At 45.9% G+C, this 24,665-nt stretch overlaps 1 protein-coding gene across 3 annotated transcripts in view; it reads right to left on the bottom strand.

Annotated features, from left to right (window-relative positions):
• The window catches only part of HTR4 (5-hydroxytryptamine receptor 4), a 152,788-nt gene that overhangs the window by 40,958 nt on the left and 87,165 nt on the right, over window positions 1–24,665 (bottom strand). Inside the window, exon 7 of one of the 3 annotated variants that reach the window (XM_052816611.1) lies at window positions 21,240–22,426. The exons of the other annotated variants lie outside the window; for them this stretch is intronic. Within the exon in view, the coding sequence (XP_052672571.1) occupies window positions 22,387–22,426 (40 nt within the window). The 3' untranslated portion in view covers window positions 21,240–22,386. Of the gene's footprint in view, window positions 1–21,239; window positions 22,427–24,665 lie in introns of those variants that run through there. 3 annotated transcript variants of the gene reach the window in all.

The following is a 24,665-nucleotide window of genomic DNA, read 5'->3' as shown; positions in this document are numbered from 1 at the left end:
GAAGAAAAATTTCCTATATAAACAGCAGTAGTTCTGATGTGGAGAAGTTAAGAGCTTCTTAGACCTTTTCATAAATGGGGATTTCCTTGGATCTGATGGATTTGTTTGGTTTTTTCCCCATTGGCAAGGCTCCTGGAGATTTACAGGCAGGCCTTGGTCCCTGTTGTAGATTTTGATGTCACTGTTCTCTTCACCTGGGCTGCCCTAGGGATGAAAAACATCCTATTGCCTGTGTATAGCACAGGACCTTGCTGATGTTTCAACCAGTTGTATCCCTGGGGGGGGGGGGGAATCTTTAATTTCTTAAGATATAAGTAAAAGAAAAGCCATGCTGCAGTTGATAATTTTCTCTATTGAATAACTACCCTCACATTAGAAATTTGTGCCTTATTTTCAGTACAAATATTCTAGTTTCAGCTTTCAGTCACAGGATCCTCTTTTCACTGCCTTAAAGACCAGCATCCCCTTTAGGCACCGAACGAGATCATCCGTGAATTTCTCACTGTAAGGCAGGCTTTCAAATATTTCAGCTACTTTGTGCTTTGTTCCCCCTGAATTTTCTGATTTTTTTTCATGTTCCTGATCTGGGCACATCAGAACAAGCTACAGCCTGTGAGTACACCATGTCAAGTACAGAGGTCACTTCTTTATTTCTACCTGATATTCCTTTTATTTCTTCATTTGTGGACAGGAGAGAACCTTTTGCCCTCCTGACCCACAGATGTGCTGAGCTACCAGATTTGCTCATCCTCGATTACACACAAGCCTCATCATTTGCAGACCCATCCCTTCCCCTGATAAACCCCCACTTACAAACAGCTCATGGGGATCAGAAAAGGGGACTCTGATCCCCCAACACCTGCCCAAAAAGGGAGTTTTGGGGAATTAAGAGAAGCAGGTAGCTGAAATCTAGCTGCAGTGGAATGAAGATTACCTATGTTTGCCTTTCCAGCCTTGGGGGGATATCTCCACCCATATATTCAGGTCATTATAGGGACACTTCCAAGAACTTGAGCTGAAAGTCATGAGATGAGAAGGTGGGGGTTTTTATCCCATACTTATTAAAAATGTGGGCATCAGCTGTAGCCCTTATTTCTCTGAGGTGTAGCAGATCTAGACCTTATTCTGTAACTATTATCAAAAATAAAAATACAATGATAAATAAAGCAGCATATATGGAAAGAGGAGTGTGCAGTAAAAACTATTTGCCAAACAGAAAAGGACAGAACAAGTCAGGAAACGTGACGTACTTTGCAGGTTTGAAGAAGGTTTCACGAGCTGCGGACATGGAAGTTAGTGCAAACACAAGTGACTTAGCAGCTCCACTGAATGACGAAGAAAAGAATTACACATTAGGGCCAACTGTGAGAAGAAGGAAAAGATTTGCACAAACAGTTAACAGACCTGCCTTATTTTTTGCATTTCCTTGCTTTTTACTGACATCTCTAGTTTAATAAGAGCCTCTTCCTTTCAGCCCAACAATACCCTTGTACTCCTGCGTCTGCCCATGAAGTATTTTGAGAGCATCATAGTGGGAGTTGCATGATGTTTAGATCAGGGTTTTATTCTCCTTCTGCTGACTTAAAATGGGGGTTGGAGGGAAGGCTTTGCAATACACCTGTGTGATACACTTGATTGCAGAGGTGGAGTACCCTCAGAGCCCAGCTTCAGGCATTTCACTGCCCTGAATTGCCTTCTGGAGGAGCTTGTCTTCACTGATTTCTCTGGGGCAAGAGGGATGTCCCAGTTTAGGTGCCTCAACGAGGCGGTGGGACTACCCGCCCCAGGTAACTGCAGGCTCGTGGTTATCTCAGACCTCTGCCTTCTCTACGGAAGAGACATGTTTCTGACACACAGACACTTGGATATTGCTTGAGCTGCCTGTTTTTCCTCCCCTAAAAGCCACTAAATTGGCTTAAGAGGCTGCAGGAGTCGTGTAAGTAGCATCAGTGGCAGTGACAACATAATTAATAGCTGAAAATTATCCTGCTTGGGCATGAAAGCTTTGTAAGGCTAATTTAACCACAAGAGGTGTCTCTGAGCTTATGTTATCCATGTCATAGTTTGACAAAAACTGTGGCAACAACAGCGGAGGATTTGGATTGGTGAAGAAACCAAATTTCAGGCATCTAAAAATTCATCTGAATTAGACAACTTTCCTTACATCATGAGACTATAATTTAGAGTTGTCCCTTAATGTATGTCTGACATTTCCGAGTGACGTTCCAAAGACCAGTCTCTGTCCAACTGCCTCTCTGCTGCCTCCCAATATATGTATTTTTTACTTAAAGGCATGTGTGGATTTTGCAGATCACTGAGGATCTAATTGCTTCCAAAACACTCAGCACCCAGGTCTGTACTGGAAGCCAAAGGGAGAAGCACTGCTGAAAAACAAAGCCTTTTTGTTTTGTCTGGGGCGCTCTGAAATACTTGCTTGTAAAACTGTGTGTGTGTGTGCCTCCTGACTTCAAACAAGATATGCAGGTGAGGCAGGACAGCTCCAGAGGAGCACAGCAGCCTGTTCTTCTTAACCCTTAATTAAGCTGATTAATAAGCAGCCTGACATAAGCATACACAATTTTACAGCCAAATCTTCCAAGGCAAACCCATGTGAACCTGTGCATAGGGGAAAGAGATTTTTAAGGAAATTAATTTAGCCTGTAGCTTATTTTGAAGGAATTTTATGGGCTTGTTTTAAAATTTATTAAGAACAGAGATTCTTTCAAAAACAGATAAAGAAGTGGTGTGTAACTAAAGTGCCTCATTTCCCTAAGTTCTTTGAGCTATTTTTTTATGGACTGCGCTCTTGCATCCTGTTTTCCTCACTCCCGTATGATCACAGAAGCTGAACAGGGGGCTGTGCCTAAGGATGGAGCTCCAGGGATGCCGGGGTGCCGCAGAAGGTGCATCTCCTTGCTGGGGAGGTGGATGTGACATTCCTGCTGGGGTGGAGCTGAGCAAATGTTCCCGTCTCCTGCGCTGACAGCACCATGCCATTGCCGGGTGCTGTGTTGTCAATGGTAAGAAACTTGAGATCTTTGAAGATCTCTTGGTAACAACTTCTTGAAGTGTCATTTGTAATTGCTTTCTTGCCTATGAAGTAGTTGCTTTGTGCAGTTCTTGTCTCAAATATTGTATCAAAGTGTTATAAAGTGCTTTCATTGCTAGTAAATACTAACTACAGTGCTATAAAAACTTGTCAAAAAAGCACCATAGGGCATGAATCTCACTGAATAAATTATATGTGCCTTCAATACATTAATGTAAACTGTTACCATTTCTGTGCACTACCAGGCAGATTACAGATCAATCAATGATAAAATTATTCATACATAACATTAACATAAGATACGACTGGCTTATTGATTTTTCTGTTCTTTGGTACTAGTACTCGAGTTTGCCTGTTTAGCTACACTCAGTTTCATGTAGCAATGCTGCATCCTTCCATTCCTTCCAAAGTGACAAATCCATATTGTGTTTCCTTCACTTCTTAAAAACAAAACAAAACAAAACAAACAAAAAAACCACCCCACACCCATTACTGTGGTTTGCACTTAAATGGTTGTTACATGTCTTTCCAAAGGTGGCTTCACTTCAGTGGTGGAAAAAGTGCTGCTAGGACTCAGACCTTTGGAGACTTTGAGGCTAAAGGAGTTTCTATACTTCATTTTGAGAGAGGTAAGGATTTCAGAGCAGTATAATGCTCCTGTGAGGATGTCACATTATATGGTGTGTGACATAATGCCAAGGGAAAGCATAAAAATGGAGAAAAAATATGATGGGATGTAAGGGGATGCGAACTAGCTTTTCATTTTTCCCTTCATACACGTGGATGTACATGAAGATAAGCTAAATTCAGTCTAACATTCACATATTTGTGTTGGATGATTTGGAAAGCAGTCCAGAAAGGGTTATGCTTTACAGTGGCATTTCCTAAGCTATTTTGGCCTGCCTTCTTCCAGGAGAGTGCAAAATGCAGGGTGATGCCCCTGCAAATGCCATGCCGATGCTTGGCTGATGCTATGGGCCACGTGAGTACCTGCCTGTTTTCAGGTATAGGGAAGCTAATGCTTGGTTAGTGACCAATGGGTCAGTGGCCCTTTGCAACACTGAATCCTCCTGGAATTGAATGAGCTCACTAACAAAACCTCTAATTAGCTTCAAAAGGATCAACAACTGGCCTGGAAGAGCATCTTTCTGCACTAGAAGAAAGTTAACTATCTTGAAAGCAAACGCATCCAGCTGCACTTGGATTCACAGTAGAGGTAGCAGCATTTGCAGGTGATTCAGCTGCCTGTATGAATCTCAGAGTGCATTCCCACTGCGCTGGGGCATTTGATGTCATTATCTAAAGGAGGCTGCTGCAACAACATCTAACAAATGCTAGCTTATACCTGACATTCTTCCCAGGTAATAAATAGCACTTTATAGATAAAGCTAAATGCTCTTTAGTACCATGTGCCTCTTTAGTTACTGAAGTGCTGCACTGTGTTTGATGGGCCTATGGAATAATGCAAATCAACAGCCTAATTAACATCCCTTCTGTTAAGTCTGCAAGAACATCTCTTCAAAGACTGTTAGTGACAGTGACACTTAACAAGTGTCAGACAGGATCAACAGGCTTCCTTGAGGGACATGATTGACTTTGAAACTACTGGCTCAGTCACTGCCAAGAAAGGGTTAACAAAGCAAGATAGTTACTTTGACTTCTGTGAGGGAAAGCAGCATCAGAGAAAGGAAGAATGCAGGATGGACCGCAGCAATATTCCTCCTTTCCAGCACAGTACTTTTCAAGCAAGGAAAAGTAATACAGCTCAGCTGTATCCTAAGGATTGCTCTGCTGTGCAAAACTCATTTCAAAACCTGTGCCTGTAATGTGTCTGTGTTTTCTGGTATTACAGAAAGCCCAGCTGAAGACTCCATGCTAGGAGTCCCTGACTCTGCTATATGGGGAAGTACACAAAGCCAAACTGAGCTTCTGCTAGAGCTAACATATCTTCCTCCCCTGATGAAAGAAAAAGAGGAAAATTATCAGTGAGCCTATCTGCTAGTTAACTCCTCACTCTATTAATAGCACATACTTTCATTTCACAGGAAGAAGGGAAAACTGTTGGAGCTGTCCTCTCAAAAATCCCCACATTTTCTGCAGTGAAAGTATGAGATTGAGGCAATTTCAGCCAGCTCTGCATCTGACAGTGCCTATGCCGTTTCTCCTCCAGGGTTAGAATGCCTCTGTGCTTGAGAATTAATTTATAAACATTTTACATAGAAAATACTGAAGCTTACTTTGATCCAAGTATATGACATCTGTGGAGGAAGTAGCGTGCCTCTTTATGACCAATGCTTACATGTTACCACTCCCTCAGAATGATCTTTCAGAAAAAAAAATGCACATTTCTCCACAGAGAGTGATGCCCAAGTCCCACTATCTATCTATCTGATCTATCAGTTACCATTGACATCAGGGATACCAGCAGAGATCTCTTTAAGCTTCCAGAAGATATTATTTCTTCTAATCCAAACAAATCAGTCCACCCTCAAACTTCTTTGCTGGTGGTCTGGAGCCCTGCAGCAGACTCCTGCCAGAGCACAGTTACAACCTCCAAACATTGCTCAGGAAAGTTCTGAGCTTTTAATGTAGGTCAGCACCTCATAATATCCTTCAAATACCCTTCACACTTGGATCTATTATGCTGTTCCTGCTCACTTGTTGCCTCTGGTCCATAAGAAGTTAAATTCATACAAAACAGCAGACATTACTAGAAAAGTTCATTCTAGCTGCACAGAGATTACAGCCAGTCTTTCCTTCTTCTGGCATCTCACAGTGCAATTAATTACACTGGATGTGGACTGTACTAGTAACATTTTCTATGCTTCAGTGACCCCTTGGGAAGTTCATAGGTTTTGAATTTGAAGTAATGTTTATAGGTTAAATTCAAATATGAATTTGTAAAATAGAGGGTGGTTAACTTGCTTTGTACTAACTACTTTTGTAGACTTTTGGTATAAGATACCATGGATATGAACATCAAGAGAGAGGAATTTTTAGTACATTAATTAACTGGATGTAACAGGAGAAATTAAAGAAAGACTTATTTTTAAAGAAGAACAGAACTTAAAAAACACCTAACAGTGAAAGCTATTAGAAATCATGGAAGTGTTCCCTACAGAGGGTTAGGAATCTGCTTTGTCTCTGGATATTTGAAAATAGACTCGGGACTCTGACATGTGTCAGTCAGGTTCCCCCAGCCAGGAGTTACCAATCTTGTGTGTTAAGATATGACTAGTCTTCCGATTACAACGCCTGCAAAATATGAAGGCTCATAGTGAAACCAGTCTTCACATTACAGGATTTCAGATGGTTTGACATCAGTAGTAAGAAAATACATCCAGGTTTATCCCTGCAAAGTAAGAAAAAGACTTCAGATATCAAGGAGCTTGTACATCTCAAAGGAGAGGACTACACTTTGTCATCAGTAAGAGAAAGGCAACATGTGTGGTTCAATGAGCTCTTTAAGCAAGAGAAATCATGTTGTTTAATCAGGATTAAATGAAGACATAGGGTCAAGGGGAGAATTCAGAAAAATCCCCCATTGATAGGATTGTGATCAATGAAGGCATCATATGCCAGGTATAAATCTCATTGATAAAGATGCAACCATAAAGCACAACATAGCAACAAGAACAAAGATGAGTTGCAGAACTGCCTCCTAAACGTGGCTACCTGAATTTTAAAAATGCTGTCTTCTGTGATGGATGATAGTAATGCTGATGTAGCCTGGGATAGCCAAAGAACAGAAAGAGTAATGCAGAAGTAAGGCCTGGAAATCATCAGCTAATGCAGATATAGCCTTACTCAGCTGTTTGTAATGGTTGATGTAGTATTTGCAAGACATTATGTACTCCCAAAGGCATACATAGAGAAATATTGCATCTTTACTGGTGGCAAAACCAAACCAAAACCACATCTGTACCAATTCACAGGTCAGGTCATCAATTCAGGATGCAAATGCATACTGAGCAGCAGATGTTAGCATCTTTGCTATGTCAAATAAATAAAACCAAAAACCTCAAAATGGCCGATTTACTGTTTTGAAATGTGCAGTTTAAGATGGAAAAACACTTACAGCTGACTAAGAACTGAAATAACAGGTGGATGAGCACTGGAGACAGGCTCACAGCAGACTTAGCAGGTACCTGAATTTGATGAAGCATGTGAACCAGGCAGGCTGGCACTAGCAGCCACCCAGCAATCAGAAATACAGGCAACGGTTAAGGATCCAAAAAGTGGCAAAATGGTAAAAGGCAATCAAATCACATAAGATGTGCTGAAAGTCCTTGACACCTTCCTGGAGATACCAAAGAGCTGGCCAAAATGTCTTGAGAAAAACAGGGCCCTTCTCTCCCACAGACACACCAAAAGCCTTAGAAGCAATTTTAACTACAGCAATGGGAAAGCTTTTCCACAGTGTGAGTTTACAGAGCAAGGCAGTGCACATAATGCTTAAATAAATTCTCCTACAGAAGTCAGAAAGGAAGAGGGTTATTGAAAAATGAAAAAGAAAAAAAAGAAGTTAGCCTAAAATTAAAATGCACTTAAACTATTAGCCCTGAGTTTGAGATGCTTTCTGCCACAACAAATAATAGAATATAACAATAATTGCTTAGATTTATATAGCATTTCTAGCCCTAAGACATGTGGAGCTCTTTGCAAATGCTGATATGCATTGTCTAAAACTACTTTGCCTGATAAAACATATTAATCTCTGGAGAGGAGGGGAACAGCCCAACACATTCAGCCTAGCTGTGCAAAGGTCTCAGTTGGGAGCTATGCAGTTGAAACAGAAGGGAAGTGAGTGGATAGTAAATTGCTATCCATAATAGAATTTATTCAGGTACCAAAATTAGTTTAAAACCCTGTTTTGTCCCTCTGGAATGAATGGAGAGAGTCCTAAAGGTCTTGGAATCAGATTCAAATGTCAGCATGTATTATGAGGGATGTATGTATTTACCTAAATGTAATTGTTTAAGTTGCATTCAATTATTTAAGTGATATGTTTTCAATAGGTCTGGGCTTTGCCATGTGACAGGAGGAGATGTCGGGCAGTCCAGCTGCAGGGAGCGCAGTGCTGTGGCCAGCAGTGCTCCTCTCTGGGCAATGGGTACCAGCTCCTGGTGCAACAGGCAACGGACTCCTAATTACAGCTGGAAGGCAGATAATTACATGCATCTTTGTCCATCTCATCACACAATTCCCAGCACCAGCTATTCAGCCTGTCCTGTATTCCCAAAACAGGACACATTGCCATCGAGAATCTCAGCTAAATATCATTACATGAGAGAGAATTCATTTTTCAGCAGGAGCTTTCCACTTTAGGTGTATAAACCTGAATAAATATCTAGCACCATATCATTGATTCAGGAAGCAGAGCTGGGATTAAATTAGGCAGTCCAATAATGGTGCTCAGTATTGGTAAGGACTCAAGTGAAATCAGATTAGAGCTTTTCGCAACAGATAATGTCCTGCTTTTTCATCAAGGCCTCCAAAACAACTAAAATTATCATTCAAATCACTTTGTATACAACAGGAGCTGCTTGCTTTTACTGTCAGGAGACCTAGAAGGATGAAAAAGTAAATGTGTGGAAATCTAGCCCATCTTTACTGAGTGAGTCCCACCAGACAGATGACGTTCCTATTTTCATCATGTACTCCCTCGCTTTTTCCCTGCACTATCTTGCAGGAGAGAGGAAAGGAAACTTCGAAGAAAGCTGCAGATGCTGGACAGGAGGGAAGCGGATGGGGGAACGGCAGTAGGTGCTGAGGCTTTGCAGCGAGGGAGGTGTTTCTGACAACCCTTGGGAGAGCACAGTCAGAGCTTGCCCAGGCTCCGTGTGGCAATCGTGTTCCAGGCCAGTGATTGCAAAATCCTGGGGACACACTGTTCATTATGCAAACTGGCTGCGCAAAGCGGAGAGAAATAAGAAACAGTCATGCATGTCAAAGACCAGAGAGGTTTAATTGGAAAAGACAACAATTAATGTAAGTTACTTAAAGTTTCCATTTGAATCAGAGAGACAGTGAAGTGAAACCCAACAATAATTGCACAGAGAAGAAATGTTGACCTGCAGCAGGACTAGTCATCCCTGTGGCTTCTTCCCCTCTTCTGCTTTTCCTAATGGCACCCTTCCTTCCAGCACCGTCCTCCAACAGCACTGGAGGGGCTACCATCAGCTGGATCACCGCAAACTTCTGTAAACCAGATTGCTTTCCATTTTTCATAAACAATAAACAGATTAAGAGAGGCTTTGCAGAGAGTAACGGGGCTAAGCCAGGGGTTTGGTTACGTAGGTTTTGCTGGTGATATAAACAAAGACTGAGCAGGACGCAGGGTGGTGTGGGCAGGCAAGCAGCTCCTGGGGTTGTTGGACTGAGCCCAGCTTCCCTGGAAGGCCCACAGAGTACAAAATCCCCACCGTTTCCTGCAGAAAAGGCTCTCCCAGAAACCTGCAAATTATATGGGTCATACTGCAAATGGGGAGGTACTGAACCAGGGGCTGGGCATTCCCTAGGGAGATAGAAACCAGGGCAACATCAGCAAAAGTAAATCTCAGACCAGAAAGAAAGCCTTAACTGGGATCCTGCCCCACCAGAATACATCAGTTGCCTTCGTTACCCAAAGCACAAGTCATGCAATTAAAAATAGACAAAAATCAGTTGATATTTTGGTCACTTCTAAGCTCAAGGTGCCCTTCAGTGCCTTGGCTTCCCTACCAGAAACAAACTGATGCACAAGAGAAGTTCTGATCTTGAATCTTCTATTAGGCCAAATAACAAAAAGGGGTTTATCTTAGCTCTAATCTCTTTTTCCAATATACAGACATATTGAAAGAGATTACCTCACTAAAATTGAAGGAAACTGTGGTATTTTAAAACCCTAATCCCCTCTTTCCTCTGTAAGAAATAAGATAAATATCTTGATTTCACTTGGTACAATTACAAGAAGCTTTTCTCTTATCGAAAGTTCTCAGTTTCCTCTGGCGAGGCATTTTTTGAGCTGTGTACCACGCTTCAGCAGTGTCCTGATTATTGGCAAGACAAGCGGGTTTTGGGTGAAGGAAGGTACCAGCCTCCTCTGACACAAGGTGCAGCGCAGATGCCAGCATCAGCTTACCCGAGGGCAGGAGTCCCTGTGGGAGCTGGTTTGTACTGGGACAGGTGGTTTGCTTTGGCGGCGGGTTTCACAGGGCTTGCCTGGCAGGTGGGACTGGTGTGCAGTCAGCGAGGACCAGGGAAGGGACGACACACACACACGCTGCCCGCACAGCCCAACGTGATGCCGGCAGCGCTTCATCATCCCAGGGAGCTGGTGTGATGCCAAGCCGGGGCGGGGGGGGCTGGAGCCAAGGTCACCCCATGCCTTTTCCCTAGACTTTAACCTTTTTGCAGAAGGATTTTGAAGTGTCAAAAGAAAAAAAATCTTAAAACTGTTCAGCTTTTAAATTTAGCACAGATCTCTAGGAAAGAAAAAGCGGGGAAGGGGTGGGAGGAGGAACTTTACCTCAGACTTCACAGATGACAGCTGAGAGAAAAGAAATTAGTGTCTCGACTTCCTACCCTGGGGATAACCTAACCTCGATAAAAAGCCTATTGCATGTACAAATACAAAGAAAGGCTTTAGCAATAACTTTAGAAAACACCCACAATAAAAAAATAAGTCCGCCCCCATGCAAGCTGGAGGTACGCTGCGTGCGGCAATGCTGGTGGTGGCTTCAGTAAGCACAGGCATGCTTTGCCTTCCCAAAACCACGACAGGGGCAGAGCAGGGGCTCTATCTTAGGCAGTAAGCACAGCTTCGGAGAGGCTCCCAACTACCATGTCTTGCCATAAGCTCCCACCCCGGCCCCAGCTTTTCTGGCTTCAATTAATGGTGCAAATCCTGCTCTTTATTTTCCAGACTGTGCTGGAGTCTCCCTTCCTCTTTTGCTGCTCTTGGCCTTTGGGATTCTTTTTTCTGATGTTTGGATTTTAAATGATGTGGGAAGCGGCTGGTACCCGTGATCGCGGCGCTGCCTGCCCGGGGGTGTTTGTGCAGCGGGAGCCCAAAGGCAACGCCATGCCAAACAGCCCGGCCGCTCTCAGCAGCTCCCGCTCCCTTCCCCTTGGGGTGACGTTACAGTGCAACAGAAAAAGCCTGGGGATGTGTCTGTGTCACTGTCAAGTAAAAGGGGCCAAAACCTCTGTTGGCACCGGCTCCTGTTTATGCACAGCTGCAAGCGCGTGTGCATTTTTCACTAGCTGAAGCAATTGGCCAGGCTGTAGCACCGGCCTCCGCTCTCTACCCTTTCTCCCCAGTTTTCCTTTTTAACCCTTGCACTTCAACAGTGAGGAGAAAGCTGCTGGAGGAAAGCTGAGAAGGCTGAGTGGTCCAGGGCTTGGCGGTGGGAGCATCAGTAGAAGGTGAGCGCAGGTGACCGGCGTGGGGAAGTGGCCGGACAGGGAAGGGAAGGGAAGGGAAGGGAAGGGAAGGGAAGGGAAGGGAAGGGAAGGGAAGGGAAGGGAAGGGAAGGGAAGGGAAGGGAAGGGAAGGGAAGGGAAGGGAAGGGAAGGGAAGGGAAGGGAAGGGAAGGGAAGGGAAGGGAAGGGAAGGGAAGGGAAGGGAAGGGAAGGGAAGGGAAGGGAAGGGAAGGGAAGGGAAGGGAAGGGAAGGGAAGGGAAGGGAAGGGAAGGGAAGGAGCCCCTACTGCAGCTTCCCACCAGCTCGGCTGTGGTTGTGGCTGCTTTCTCCTCCACACATCCCTGTGTACGCTGCCACGCTGGAAGTATGTCCTGGCCATTGCAAATGCTTTTGCCCAGGGTGGATTCAGCCTCCGTGGGCAGCACATCAGCTGCCTGGAGGAGCTTGGTGTGCCACCAGCTGCCACAAGGTGCCCTGTGCAGCCACCTATTTGTGGAAGGCAGGAGATACAGAAATACATGTGTATCTTTCTTCAGATGAGGGAGAGGGGAGAGGAAGGACAAGATAGTTGTGCAGATGATGATGTCCCATCTTTTAGTCTGTAGGTTGGTTGATGCTGCACAGAACAGCACATGGCCAAGCCCTTTGCCATGTGTGCAACTCTCCGTTTTTATGGTGTTAACTTCTGCTGTTGTGGAACATCTAAATTCCCAGATCCGAGGGCTTCTCTGCTCTTGCATCCTGCATAGCAGAGTGTATAATCTCACCCTGCACTTCCTGACTCAGCCCTTATCTCCTGTTTGAGCTATCATGTACCTCCCGATATTTATAGCACACTCTCTGCTGCTCATGATCCTTCACAACTCCCAGTCACAGTATTTGTGAATGTTACACTAGAAGGCTGTTACTGTGGAGAAGACTGATGCCAAGTTATAAAATCATGCCAGGGAAGTTGGAACATAAATTTGATTGTAAATATTGGCAAAGCTTCATAAAAAATTACAAGAAAGCTCCTCCAAGAAATTACAAAACTCTTTTTTTAGTTGTTATTGAGTCTAATGATCTCTATACTTTTACAGAAAACCTTTTCAGGTTTGCAGCTAATGTGATTTCAGTGAAAACCAAATTATCTCTTGACTAAGATTAACAACATTAGCAAAGGGGAAGACCTGATAAGTGCTATACTCTAATTCCCCAATCTGAGCCTTTTCCCTGGTACAAGATTGTCCTCCTGTACTATTTTTAACTACTTTGTCCAGTCTAGCTTTGAATGGCAGAATGAGATGAGATGTATGTAGTGTAGATGCCATCACATACCCACTCTGAAGAAGAAACTGGGAAATAAGAGCAAAGGCAGAAAAAAAATGTAGTTAGAGAAGTAACAGAGGTTATTTCAAGGTCACTGAGAGCCCTTATGCTGAGCCAGACACAAACCAATACACTTGTGCTGCCTCTGCTAATACTTGAGGGACAGAGATGGAAGTTGTTTTCTCCTTTCTTGCACTCATCACCCCCACTAGGCTGCGATAAAACTCTGGCTACTTACAAAGCCACACACCGCTGAGAGCTGACGGGCTTAGGCTGTGGTCCAGCCTGCCAGCTCAGTGCCGCGCGGTGTCCCTCTGCTCCCCAGCTGCCACCCCTGTCCCTCGCTCTTCCTAGACACAGCTGCTGGGGGCTCGGGCTGCCTTTCCCCTCTGAAATTGTGTGGCACCCGGCAAAATGGTGAATTTTCTCCTGGCTGTGTGCCCTCAGTGCTAGTACAACAACACAGTGGATTGAAAGCAAAAGGGCTGAGGACATCCCTGTCCTGGAGACCAGGTCACTCAACCAGCAGAGACCCTTGGCATCACACCCAGTATGTCCTGAACAAAACAGGCTGCAGGTCTTCCCTGAACTCACTCTTGCTTTGTGTTCCAATACCTGTTCTTGAACTAGAGAGGCTATACAAAGAAAGCCAATCTTTAATTTTGAGTGGTTGTATTGGGTTTGTGTGGCAAGGTTTTGGTAATGGGTGGTTACAGGGGTGGCTTCTGTGAGAAGCTGCTAGAAGCTTCCCCTATGTCCAACAGAGCCAACACCAGCCAGCTCCAAGACGGACCCGCGACTGGCCAAGGCCGAGCCAACCAGAGACAGTGGTAGAGCCTCTGGGATAACATACTTAAGAAGGGAATAAAAAGTTGCTGTGGCACAGAAATTGCAGCCAGAGAGAGGAGTGAGAACATGTAAGAGAAACAACCCTGCAGACACCAAGGTCAGTGAAGGAGGAGGGGGAGGAGATGCTCCAGGCACCAGAGCAGAGATTCCCCTGCAGCCCGTGGTGAAGACCACGGTGAGGCAGGCTGTCCCCCTGCAGCCCGTGGAGGTCCATGGTGGAGCAGATCTCCACCTGCAGCCTGGGGAGGACCCCACGCCGGAGCAGGTGGATGCCTGAGAGAGGCTGCGACCCCATGGGAAGCCCACGCTGGAGCAGGCTCCTGGCAGGACCTGTGGCCCCGTGGAGAGCGGAGCCCACCCTGAAGCAGGTTTTCTGGCAGGACTTGTGACCCCGCAGGAGACCGACGCTGGAGCAGTCTGTGCCTGAAGGACTGCATGGCATGGAAGGGACCCACGCTGAAGCAGTTCATGAAGAACTGCAGCCTGTGGGAAGGACCCAGGTTGGAGAAGTTCATGGAGAACTGTCTCCCATGGGAGGGACCCCACGCTGGAGCAGGGGAAGAGTGTGAGGAGTCCTGCCCCTGAGGAGGAAGGAGCAGCAGAGACAACATGTGATGAACTGACCATAACCTCCATTCCCCATCCCACTGTGCTGCCAGGGGGGGTAGGTAGAGAATCCAGGAGTGAAGTTGTGCCCGGGAAGAAGGGAGGGGTGGAGGGAAGGTGCTTTGAGATTTGGTTTTATTTCTCATTACTCTACTCTGGTTGATTGGTAATAAATTGAGTTAATTTTCCCCAAACTGAGTCTGTTTTGCCCGTGACGGTAATTGGTGAGTGATCTCTCCTGTCCTTATCTCGACCCACGAGCCCTTTGTTATATTTTTCTCTCCCCTGTCCAGCTGGGGGGGGGGGGGGGGGGGGGAATAGAACAGCTTTGGTGGGCACCTGGTGTCCAGCTGGGGTCAACCCACCACAGTGGTGGAAAACTGCATATGATAATCTGTTGTCATGGCTTACAATTTTCACTGTTAAAAATGAACACTGTGTTTCTAAAGCAATTTTGTGCACTTTAAACTTCCAGGTCTTCCCCTTGCCACACATCTGTGCATTAGACTTCTGTACCCAAGCAGACACTGATCTCTCTGCCTTCTCTAGTACAAGATAAATAGTTCATGTGCCAGGACTATTTTGTTACAGCCTCCTTTTGGAACTTTTAATGACAGTTCTTTTTTTCCAGTCTCCTCCCAGAGCGTGGTACCCCGCTGCCAGCACTGCCTGTGCTGGGTACACGAGCAGCACTGGCTCCGAGTCTGTGGGAACGGCCCCCTTCACCCTTCAGGCTCAGTATCAAGCGGGAGCTGATGTTCAGCACCGAAGCCTGTTTCACGCTGGCTGTTTATTAGATTAGCCTGTGGTCTGTGTTCAGTACGCCAAGAGGCACAGCCATAAAGGCCATGTTTCTGTAACTCTGTGGAAACATTTTGCTTGTTCTCAGTTAATCAAGTAATTCAGAGAGCAGAGTAGCCCTGTGCTGCTCGCTCTTATTACTGTTAGTCCTCTAATCTTGTGCTATCTGCTTATGTTATCAGCAATTATTTGTTTTTCTCCAGAGAGGAGATTAAAAGTAAACAGCTTATGGCCAAGACCTGTTCCTTTAGAGTCCTGACTAGAAAGACATCCACTAGAAGATGCTAATTTTATTATAATTTACAAACTATGGGGGTGATCTAGTTAATACGTGCCGTGCTGATGTAGGTATCAAGTCAAATGTGTCACGCTTCCTGCAAATTGCAACCTCATAAAATAAAATTGTTTTGGAGAATTGAGAGCTACTTTTTATAATCTCATGTTTACCAGTGGTACAAACATTACTCTGTCTTTTCAGATTTTTTATATGATATTCTAGATCAAATGCTATCACTTAAGGACCATGTCCTTCCTTCCTATTTATCTGTGGGTGCAATTTAGTGCCAAACCTGGATCCTGGGAATGAGGCAGAGGCAACCTCAGGATACCAAGCTGCTGATACACAGGGTTACAATCCTGAAAAGCCCACGTGCCAGCCAGCAGGTAATACTGCACTGCAGCCACTGCCCAGGGGGGAACAGTGAGGTAGGAAGCACAGGGACCCAGCCCGTGAGGTCTTTTGGGAAACTGGGACAATTTCTGCTTCTCTCCATGTTCCCTGATGGATGCAAAATCAGCAGGGTGGGAGAGAAAGCTGCACTTTACGTAGGCGGGGTGGTCAGGTATCAACAAGACCTGAAGCAGTTCAGCTCTGCTTCTGGTTTCCACAAAGGTCAGAATTAAGGCAAAAGTGGGGCTTTGTGTGGTCCTGAGGCAGTTTCCTGCTATCACAGTTATACCATATAATGAGATAATTTTTGTTAATTCATCAAGCTTCAGCTTGTTAAAAATTGGACATTTTCCCCCACTAGTCTTAGGAAGAGGTTGTTTTCAAACCATCACTGCCATGATGGCCGGAAACTTTCATCTAATTCCATGCTTAAATTTATTCCTGGCCACTTTATATCCATTTGTTCTTGTGACAGCATTATTCCTTAGTTTAAATAACTCTTCTCCTTTCCGAGTCTTCACCCCCCTGATGTATTTACAGACAGCAATCAGATCCCATCTCAGCCTCCATTTTGCTAGATGAAACAAGCCAGCTGTACTCGGGCTGTGGTACGGAGCTGTGCGGTGCTGCTTCTGCTGGCATGGGGAACTGATACTTGAACTGAAATTACTGGAGTGGAAAACACATCTTGAGCCATCTCTGGTTGCACTGCCCAAAGGGCTCAGCCCTGGGGCTGTGCCAAAATGAAGGAAATGCTCTTTGTCACCTCTGAAGTCACGATTTTAAAATGTTTTGGTTGATATAATATTTCACGCCTTGGCATGGAGAGCTCTCACAAGGTTTCTCTCCTTGGCATGTCTCTGTACCAGGTGGAATGAGCAGCCTCCAGACTGATGCATGGAGCTACCCGCTCAATACCCTTCCAGCAGTGCTCATGCGTCATGGGGCACGCTTTTGGCCATGCCTAATGCTGTGCTTGCAGACTTGTAATGGGGAAAGTGTACGACAGTAAGTGTACGAAAAGCGCTGCCTGACAGCGCCAAGGATGTCAGCATTGCTTACCCAGGCACCTGCACCTGATGAAAAATGACACTACTGCAATTAAAGTCAAGTCCACCAAGATTTATGTCTATTACACGAAAAATTTCATTAGCTTCTCTTGTGCCTCTTGCTAAGCACTGGAGGGTCCCTAAGGACAGAGCCCTCCCAGGTGCAGAAGAGGACGTTCCTTCAGGTCCTCCAGCCACCACAGAGCAATGCGATAATGCGCCTGCAAGGTACAGTCAGCTGAGAGTGGCTGCCCACAGTCCCGCTAAACAGAGTAATTTAATCACAGGAGCATGATGGTTTGCATGCAAACATGATGTTTGCATCTATTTGCTATGATGAAGCAAAATAAATCCCTACCACCAGGGACAAGAATCAAAATCCCAGCCCAAACATATGCAAAGATATTAGCTGCACCCTAGCAGTATTTCATCAGCTTCTCTGAAAACAAAAATTATTTGTGTCTCTCAACAGGGAGTTTCCGCTAAACTCCTGTCAAAAAGAGAAGAAAAGCAAAATTTGCAGGGCATGGAGATGTCAGGGGGATGTCATCATTTGTTGTGTTTCTCAATCTTCTGCTCAGAAACTTCCTAAAAAGAGCTTAGTGGGAATGTGCTTTATCAGCACATTCACAAAGGGGTGAAGTTCTTGCCTACTGGTCCCATTAATAAGGAGACTGCTGGAGAAATTACAACACACGTCCTAAAGCTTAGTAGCCTGTAATTGCTCTAAGTCTCACAAGCACAGCAAAATATACACTGCTTACATTGTGCCTCCAAAATGACCTGTGGAAATCCAGTGTGAAACAGCGAGCAATGAGGCAATGAAGGAAAGAGCAGACCAAGTCTGAATGATCCATCTTGGGGCCAATGACTTTGTAGTGAAAACGATAACATATGTCAAAGCTCTGATCCATTTTGTAGGATCATTAAAATTCCCAGGCAGCTTCTGCCAGTCAGTCAGAAATTTTAACCCTAATGGTCTGATTTTGCTCTAAACAACTGCATAGCTTCGGGCAGTAGTATTCTGCCACTGGAATTCTTTTCCAACTGATACTTTAGTGATAAGAAAAAATCACACAACATCTACAGAAAAATCTGTTCAGCTTGTGTAAAGGGGAAGAAAAAAACCTTTTAGAAGGGTACTCATGTTGTAGTTAGTGCTAAAATACATAACCCCCTCCAACTTTAAATCAAAGACCTGCACCCTTTGTGCTTAAAAACTGTCACAGTGAAGATTCACTTCCACATCAATTTGAAATTTGGTCAAACCAAGCTAAAATAGCATGTTTGTAATTGATGTTTTTTGTTCCCTTGCTAGGTCTGTTTGTGAGTTTTGTGCATCCAGGTGCCTACCTGCCGCTTGCCTATTCCTTCTTAAGAGCAAAAGCAAAAAAAAAAACCTTTCAGAAACTCTGGGAGAACCAATAAATATTGGATTTTACCCTTTTAACTAATTTGGTGGAGCCTCCAGGCAGCCTAGCAGAGTGGACGAGGAATGCAAATAGCTGGCTTTGAAGCTGAGAGCAGTCCTGAGACCCTGAGTTTGAACCCAAACCGTAATCTTTCACCTCTGGGACAGCTGCAGATCAGAGCCTTTTGCGAGTTTATCCAAGCAAAGTTGTGCATGTACTGAAATTTCTCATTTTCTTTCATTTTTTGCTTTTTTTTTCAAAGCAGCACTGAAGCTCTTCCTTGCCTAGCCCAGCTGGTTGCTGCTGCAGCCTGGAGCTGAATTCCTGGTTCTCGCTGCAGCCCTTGCGCACCATCCTCTTTCCAACATCCCAAACACAGCAGGGTGTAACACCTCCCTTCCAGAAATAACTTCCCTCTGGTTTACATAATTAGTTGTTTCCGCAAATGTGTGCACATGCATGAGAGAGAAAGAGAGAAAACAGAGGGGAGACAAATATTTAGCATCATGTAGCAGCAGCAGACCTGGGCTCAGATTCCTCTCTACTGCTACTGATATAGTTTTTAGGGACTTCAGCAGGGAGGGCCGAGATATTGTCCTGGCTGTGCCTGACCTGTCCCTGCCATGCTGGCTGCCGCTGTCCCTCCTTCCTCCAAAACACCTCTGCCGGTGCCAGCGGCCACCGCTCTGTCCCGCGGGAAAATGCGGTAACGAAGGCACGCGTCCCCCCAGTCTGAGGCTAAATGCACCTTCGCCGACGAAGCACCCATGCAGGAGAGCTTTTGGGTTGCCAAACGCCAAGGGATGGCTCTGCCTCGGTAGAGCTGCAGAAAAGGCAGGCGAGCAGAGGACTGGCCAGAACGTCGGCTGGGGGCTCGGCTGGGCTGGGGTGGGACAGCCCCACTGCTGGTGCCAGCCCAGGACTGCTGCTGCTGCCGCTGCTGCGGAGCCGCCGGGGCTTTCTGACCCCTGGCAGCGAGTGTGTTATTCTGCCTCAAGAAACTCTGCGGTCTCTGGGGCTGTCAGTGCCTAAGGGAGGATAAGAGATAAGAGGAACAGGAGGAGGCAGAACAGGAGGAGATATACTTTACTTGTAAACCCAGATCCTTGAGAGACACCTGCCAGCTGCGTCAGAAAGCAGCTCTGAGTGACTAACCGCTGTGTTTTCTGAGTCAAGCCACAACTGCAGCCCACGAAATCCCACCATCGCAGGCAGGACGGGATTGCCGCTCCATCCGCGCACTATGAACGCAAATGAAATGACCCACGCCGGGCGCTGAACCTGCTGCGTGATTCAGCCCATACTCACTGCCTGGGTGCGTGGGGAAGCCAGAGCACTATTTAACCCATCTTGTGAAGCCATTTCTGAGCCCAGGAGCTTGGAAACAGCTGGAGGATTTGTAACGCCACAACCACCAAAGGTGCCCGTTCCCCTGAAGGCAACTCTGCAGGAGAAGGGGACGGTGTGTGGTGGTACAGGGACACCTGTCCAGCCAGGGTTTGACATGTGAGGAAGTGACTGAGCACTGATGGAGTTAATGACCTTGTGAAATTAAGGTTGTTGAGAAGGCATGGTCATTCAAAATCATATTTGAAAATACGCAAATTGCTTTGCTTCCACAGCAGTGGGCATCCTGATGGGTATTTGCTGCAGGCAGCACCCAGGCTGCTGCTCAGGCAGGGGGGTCCTCCATGTCAGGGTGTCGGGGACACCCCAGGAGCAAGGGGAGATGGGGCTCTGAGCTGGCAGCCTTGCAAAGCCAGGAGGGTTTCAGGATGGCTGCTTGTTTTTGTGAAAAGCTACCTCGTAAACAGAGGGGGAAAGTCTCTTTAACTTATTCACTGTTTTAAAACTGCATATAGTAATGCAACGCCATCAGCCCACCCATCCCACCTGTACGTAGTGGCCTCTAGCCCAAAGGCTCCTCTGCTCCTGGCCTGGAAAAGGCGAGGGGAAAGGCAGAGCTCCTACCTTTGCCTTTACGGACTGGAAGTGGCAATACAAAGCTAAACGCAGGTGCAAATTCACCCTCAAGCCCCAACCCTCCTGCCAATCCCGCATGTCAGCCCCCTGCAACAGGAGGGTCAGGCTGCATGGAGCAGGGGCAGTGGGTGCACAGAGCACCTGTGGAGCTCCCCTCGCTGCGCAGACACCGCCAGAGCTGCGACGGGTCTCCCCTCAAATTCCAGCAGACGTTTCACAGTATGCATGTGCCAGGAGGGGCTTCCAGCTCCGAGCTGGGGCAGCTCTGCGGGAGGGCTGCGTAGGGGACTGAGCCGTGGGGCAGGACCACCCCTGTGCAGTGCCACTGGGGAAGCATCGCTGGTAGGCACACATCATTTCTTCCTTTGCTCCACAGCAGCTCTGACCTCTTCCCTACAACCAGGGTGGATTTATTTGTATTCCAACAGATCTGTAAGCTGTGGAGTTGCTAAACTACTAAAAACTGCAGACCCAAGTCGCTGCATTGCCTGTTCCAACAGCAGCAAGGAAGCACTGGGGCTCACTGCAGTTCAGGACATTTACTGGCACAATTACTCATGTTCCCTATAGGGACCAGTAAGACTCCACAGCAATGCTCAGGTGTTGAGTGCTGGCTGCACGCAATGATTTACTGCACACTTCTCCCAGCGTTTTGTGCACCTTCAGATTGCTGACATGAGTGTGGGCTGATTGGGTTATTCATTTAATTTTGTATTTATGAAGACAATGAACTTCCAGCCCCCAAGGTGCGTGCTTTTTTTCACTTTGTTTCTTTTGGCTCTTCTAAAAGGAAACTAAGGATGTGTTTTACTTTGGAGAAATAAAATTGGCATCGGCTCTGTCTGAGAAGACCTCTCTATGATGGAAAATGAGTAGATAAACCACTCACTATAGCTTTCCCTTAAGAGACTAATACACTGTACTGTGCTGAACAGTGCACTTCTGAGAGGAAATAGGGAATACACCAAAGTGACCTCCTTGACCCAAATGTTCCAGAGTTTGTCTGCTCTGATCATTGCTCAAATATATTTTACCCAAAGTCAACTTCTTTGTTGTGGCAAAATTTCAGAACTTGTTTTATCCAAGAATTCAAGCAATGCTGATCTGGGTTCCCATCCACTTGTGCAGTATGAGAGTTTAATGATTCATGAAGGCATGAGTTTGTTGGTTTGTGTTGAATAAATATCTATGCATGACAAAAGATATGCAAGCAATATGTTTAAAGGGGAAGACAGCATTTTTCAGATGATTATGGCATTTTGCTTTCAGTCTCGTGGTTCACAGAACTCCTGAACACATGCTACAGCCATCCAGAAACCCGTATCTATTGCAGTTAATTATTGTACTAATTTTTACCATACGTTCGCTGAGTGCTCATTGTAAATTCTCCTATCCACTCATTATTCAGAATGATTCCCAAGTCCTTTCAATGAATGATATTCCGAACCATAGGTTATTAGAACTATGAATTGCAAATATTTATAATGAATTACACAACTTGTACTGCAGCCAGAGAAACAAACCTTTGTATATGACGTGTGAGTTGCAATCTCAGCCATTGAAAAATGAATAGGGCGTGAATTTCGGATTGTAGCCACACCTGCAGATTTCAATTCACCATTTGCATGTGTCCTGCCTGAATTTTGCAGTCAATGGTACACATCAGAATTGAAATAGGTGAATATCCAGGGGTAAAAAAAGCAGTTCTGGCAATTCCTACACTTGCAGAAAGCAAACTTGGAAAACGGGCAAATCAAAATTTTCTTTCAAAGCTGAATATTTAATTCTAATACTCTTTCCCATCATACACATAGATCCAGCTCTAACCAAATCCTATCTCCTGGCTGTTCATGACATCTTCAAAACACGTTTTCCACCACATCTTACCCCACCCAAGGAATGGGTGTCTCTCACACCAGCTGATGGAGAGTTCAAGAACAAAATAGGTGACAGGAAATCCTTTCCCCATCTTCTGGTTCATAATTCAGAGATAAAGTGGGGTGGTTGCCAGGGCATTAGGCAAGCTGTGGTCACCCTCACATCACGGTCAAGCCACTGTGCAGTCTGCTCCCTTGCCCCATAGCCATTGTGGTTTCACAATAAGTCTCTCCCTACCTGGGTCACCCAGAGCACCACAGTCTTCACAGTTCACTTGAAAAATAAATTTTAAAAAAAGAAGGAATGAGAACTATCTCCCAAGTGGTCTCAGTCTGTGTGTGGTGAGGGCGTCTGTCTCTTCTCACTGCCGTGTTTTATTGCACTCTGTTGCTTCTTCTTCTTTTTTTCCCATTCCTAATATAAATGTGAAAAATCCCAAAATGGGAATGTCAGAACATTTAGACACTAAAGTTATCGAAAGAAAAAAAGAAGAAATGCCTTCCATCCCTGGAAGGCACTCTCACGGCTCAGATGCATCCAAGAGCATGAGCCCGAATATTAACAGTGACAAACGTATTTTTGCACTTGCAAATGCACCTGTGAGACGATTGTGAGCAAGGACAGAATGGTTTGGACAGGTAGAGCTGAAGGAAAGTTCAGATCTTCTCAAGATTGGAAGTGGAGAGGAGTTAGAAACCCCAGACCTACTGTCAACCACTCCTGACCCCCTCTGAGGCTCAATGACTCACGTCAGCTTAATACATAGTTGCAAATCTGCGGGTTTTGGGGAAGGAACTCTGCCCTAGATCAGCACAAGGTCTGTCCTTCTCTTCACTGATCTCCCTGCCAGGGTACAAAAAGCAGCTGTAAAATCCCACTTGCACAACTTCCCCATTTACAGAAGCTCTTGGTCAGGAAGAAACAACTTTGAGGTTGGAAAAGAAATGTGTGAGCCACGTCCAGCTCCACAGCTTCTCAGTTGGGTTGGTATGAAGCCAACCCATACAGGAAGCTTTCAATATTTCAGCTGCTGGGCACAAACCCCTTGTATTTCCATGCTAGTAAAGCAAATGTATGTCATACCTTGAGAGAATCTGCCTCACTGAATTTCTCTTCCATTCATGCCGAGTCCAACCTTTTTTGCATTTAAGAGAGAAGCACTGAAGAAATGCAAATTCCTCAAGTGAGGTTAACTGTCCAAAGACTACAGTTAGTCAGTTTTCCTTTAATCCCCACACCTCTATCATCACCAGTGCATAATCTGCACCAGGGAAAGAAGTCACGCTTTTCTCATCGGTTACAAAGCTGAGGAAAACAATTGCTCTGGGAAGTGCTGATGTGCAGAACCACATCCCTCCGGCACGCGGAGGGAGGAGGGGATGCGGCAGCAGGAATCAACTGCCTTCTGCGGAGCTGGAGTGATATGGAAGGGTGGGAGATAATCTGACTTGCGCTTGTAGCATGTTGAAGAGAGGCAACATGGTCTTATCCATAAAAGTACTCATAAAAGCTGGAAGTGGACAAGATGCCCTGTGCAGGTTTGGTTCTAATGTGGCCTTTTGCAATGGTTGCCACATCTAGATTGACAGGACTGTTAATACACTTCCATGGATAACTTGTATGGGGGAGCAGAGTGGTACAAGTGGGACGGTGAAACTGGAAATGAGGAAGCCCTGATCTCAACTCCATGGTGGGATCCACCATTTACTGCAGCCCACCAGAGCCTCCCTAGTTGGCTGGGGTGGCCGAGACCACGGCCACCTCTAGCTTTGAAGCAGAGGTGACTCTTCGCATTTGCTTTGGCCATCGCAGGGACATCGATATGTTTAAAAAGAGTCTCAAAATGAGGAGTTTGTCAGCTCAGGGTCACTCAGCACAGAATGAAGGAAACCCCCAGCAGCTCAGCCCTCCTGGAGGTGTGCAGAGCCTCCCCGGCCACTTGCTCTCTTGGGAGCCGCTCTCCACTGCCCAGCGTCCCCAGGGCAGTGCTGGCCTGAGCCTGCCCGTCTCACAGGGCGCAGGCAGGATGATGAGGTCTCACAGCAAGATAACTTAGTGCAAAAGCAGCGAGACAACTTGGAGACATGAGGAGGCACCGGCATTGCCATCTGCAACGCTTGGAGGTCAAACATCAGCGCAGACTGAAGGAATTCACCTTCTGGGCTGATGGGCTCCCTGCCCTCCACATCTCAAACCCACACAGAAGAGAGGCTCCCTGTCTTCTCTCTGCCTTGTATACTTAACAAAAGGTATCTTGTTGCTTTGCTTACTAGCCAAAATAGATGCCAGTCCCTCTTTCTTTGTGTTCAGGCCACCAGGCTGGCCCCGTGGTGAGAGCACGGAGCCGTCCCGGTTAAGCAGGGATGGGAGCGAGCCCTCCCTCCCTTTCTCCCCACACAGGGACGCCTTTCCAGCGTTCGCCTCCACAGCTCCCCAGCCAGAGGTACTGCCACGCTCGCTGCGGGATGGCACAATGCGTCCAATACCGGCTGATCTCTCAATCCTTCTAACCGCAGCAGAGGAGCATCTGGCTTGTCCCCGGGAGCACAGCTCTGACAGAAATACAGGCTGAGCATGGCATGCATCCATCACAGACAGAGGGCTCTGGGACCATAGCCCCCAAACAGGTTTTAATCAGCAGAAGATAAATATG

This window comes from Harpia harpyja, chromosome 20 (assembly GCF_026419915.1).
Source record: "Harpia harpyja isolate bHarHar1 chromosome 20, bHarHar1 primary haplotype, whole genome shotgun sequence".
NCBI lineage: Eukaryota > Metazoa > Chordata > Aves > Accipitriformes > Accipitridae > Harpia > Harpia harpyja.
The sequence above is the reverse complement of the archived record's forward strand: the minus strand, read 5'-3'. Positions and strand labels throughout refer to the sequence as shown.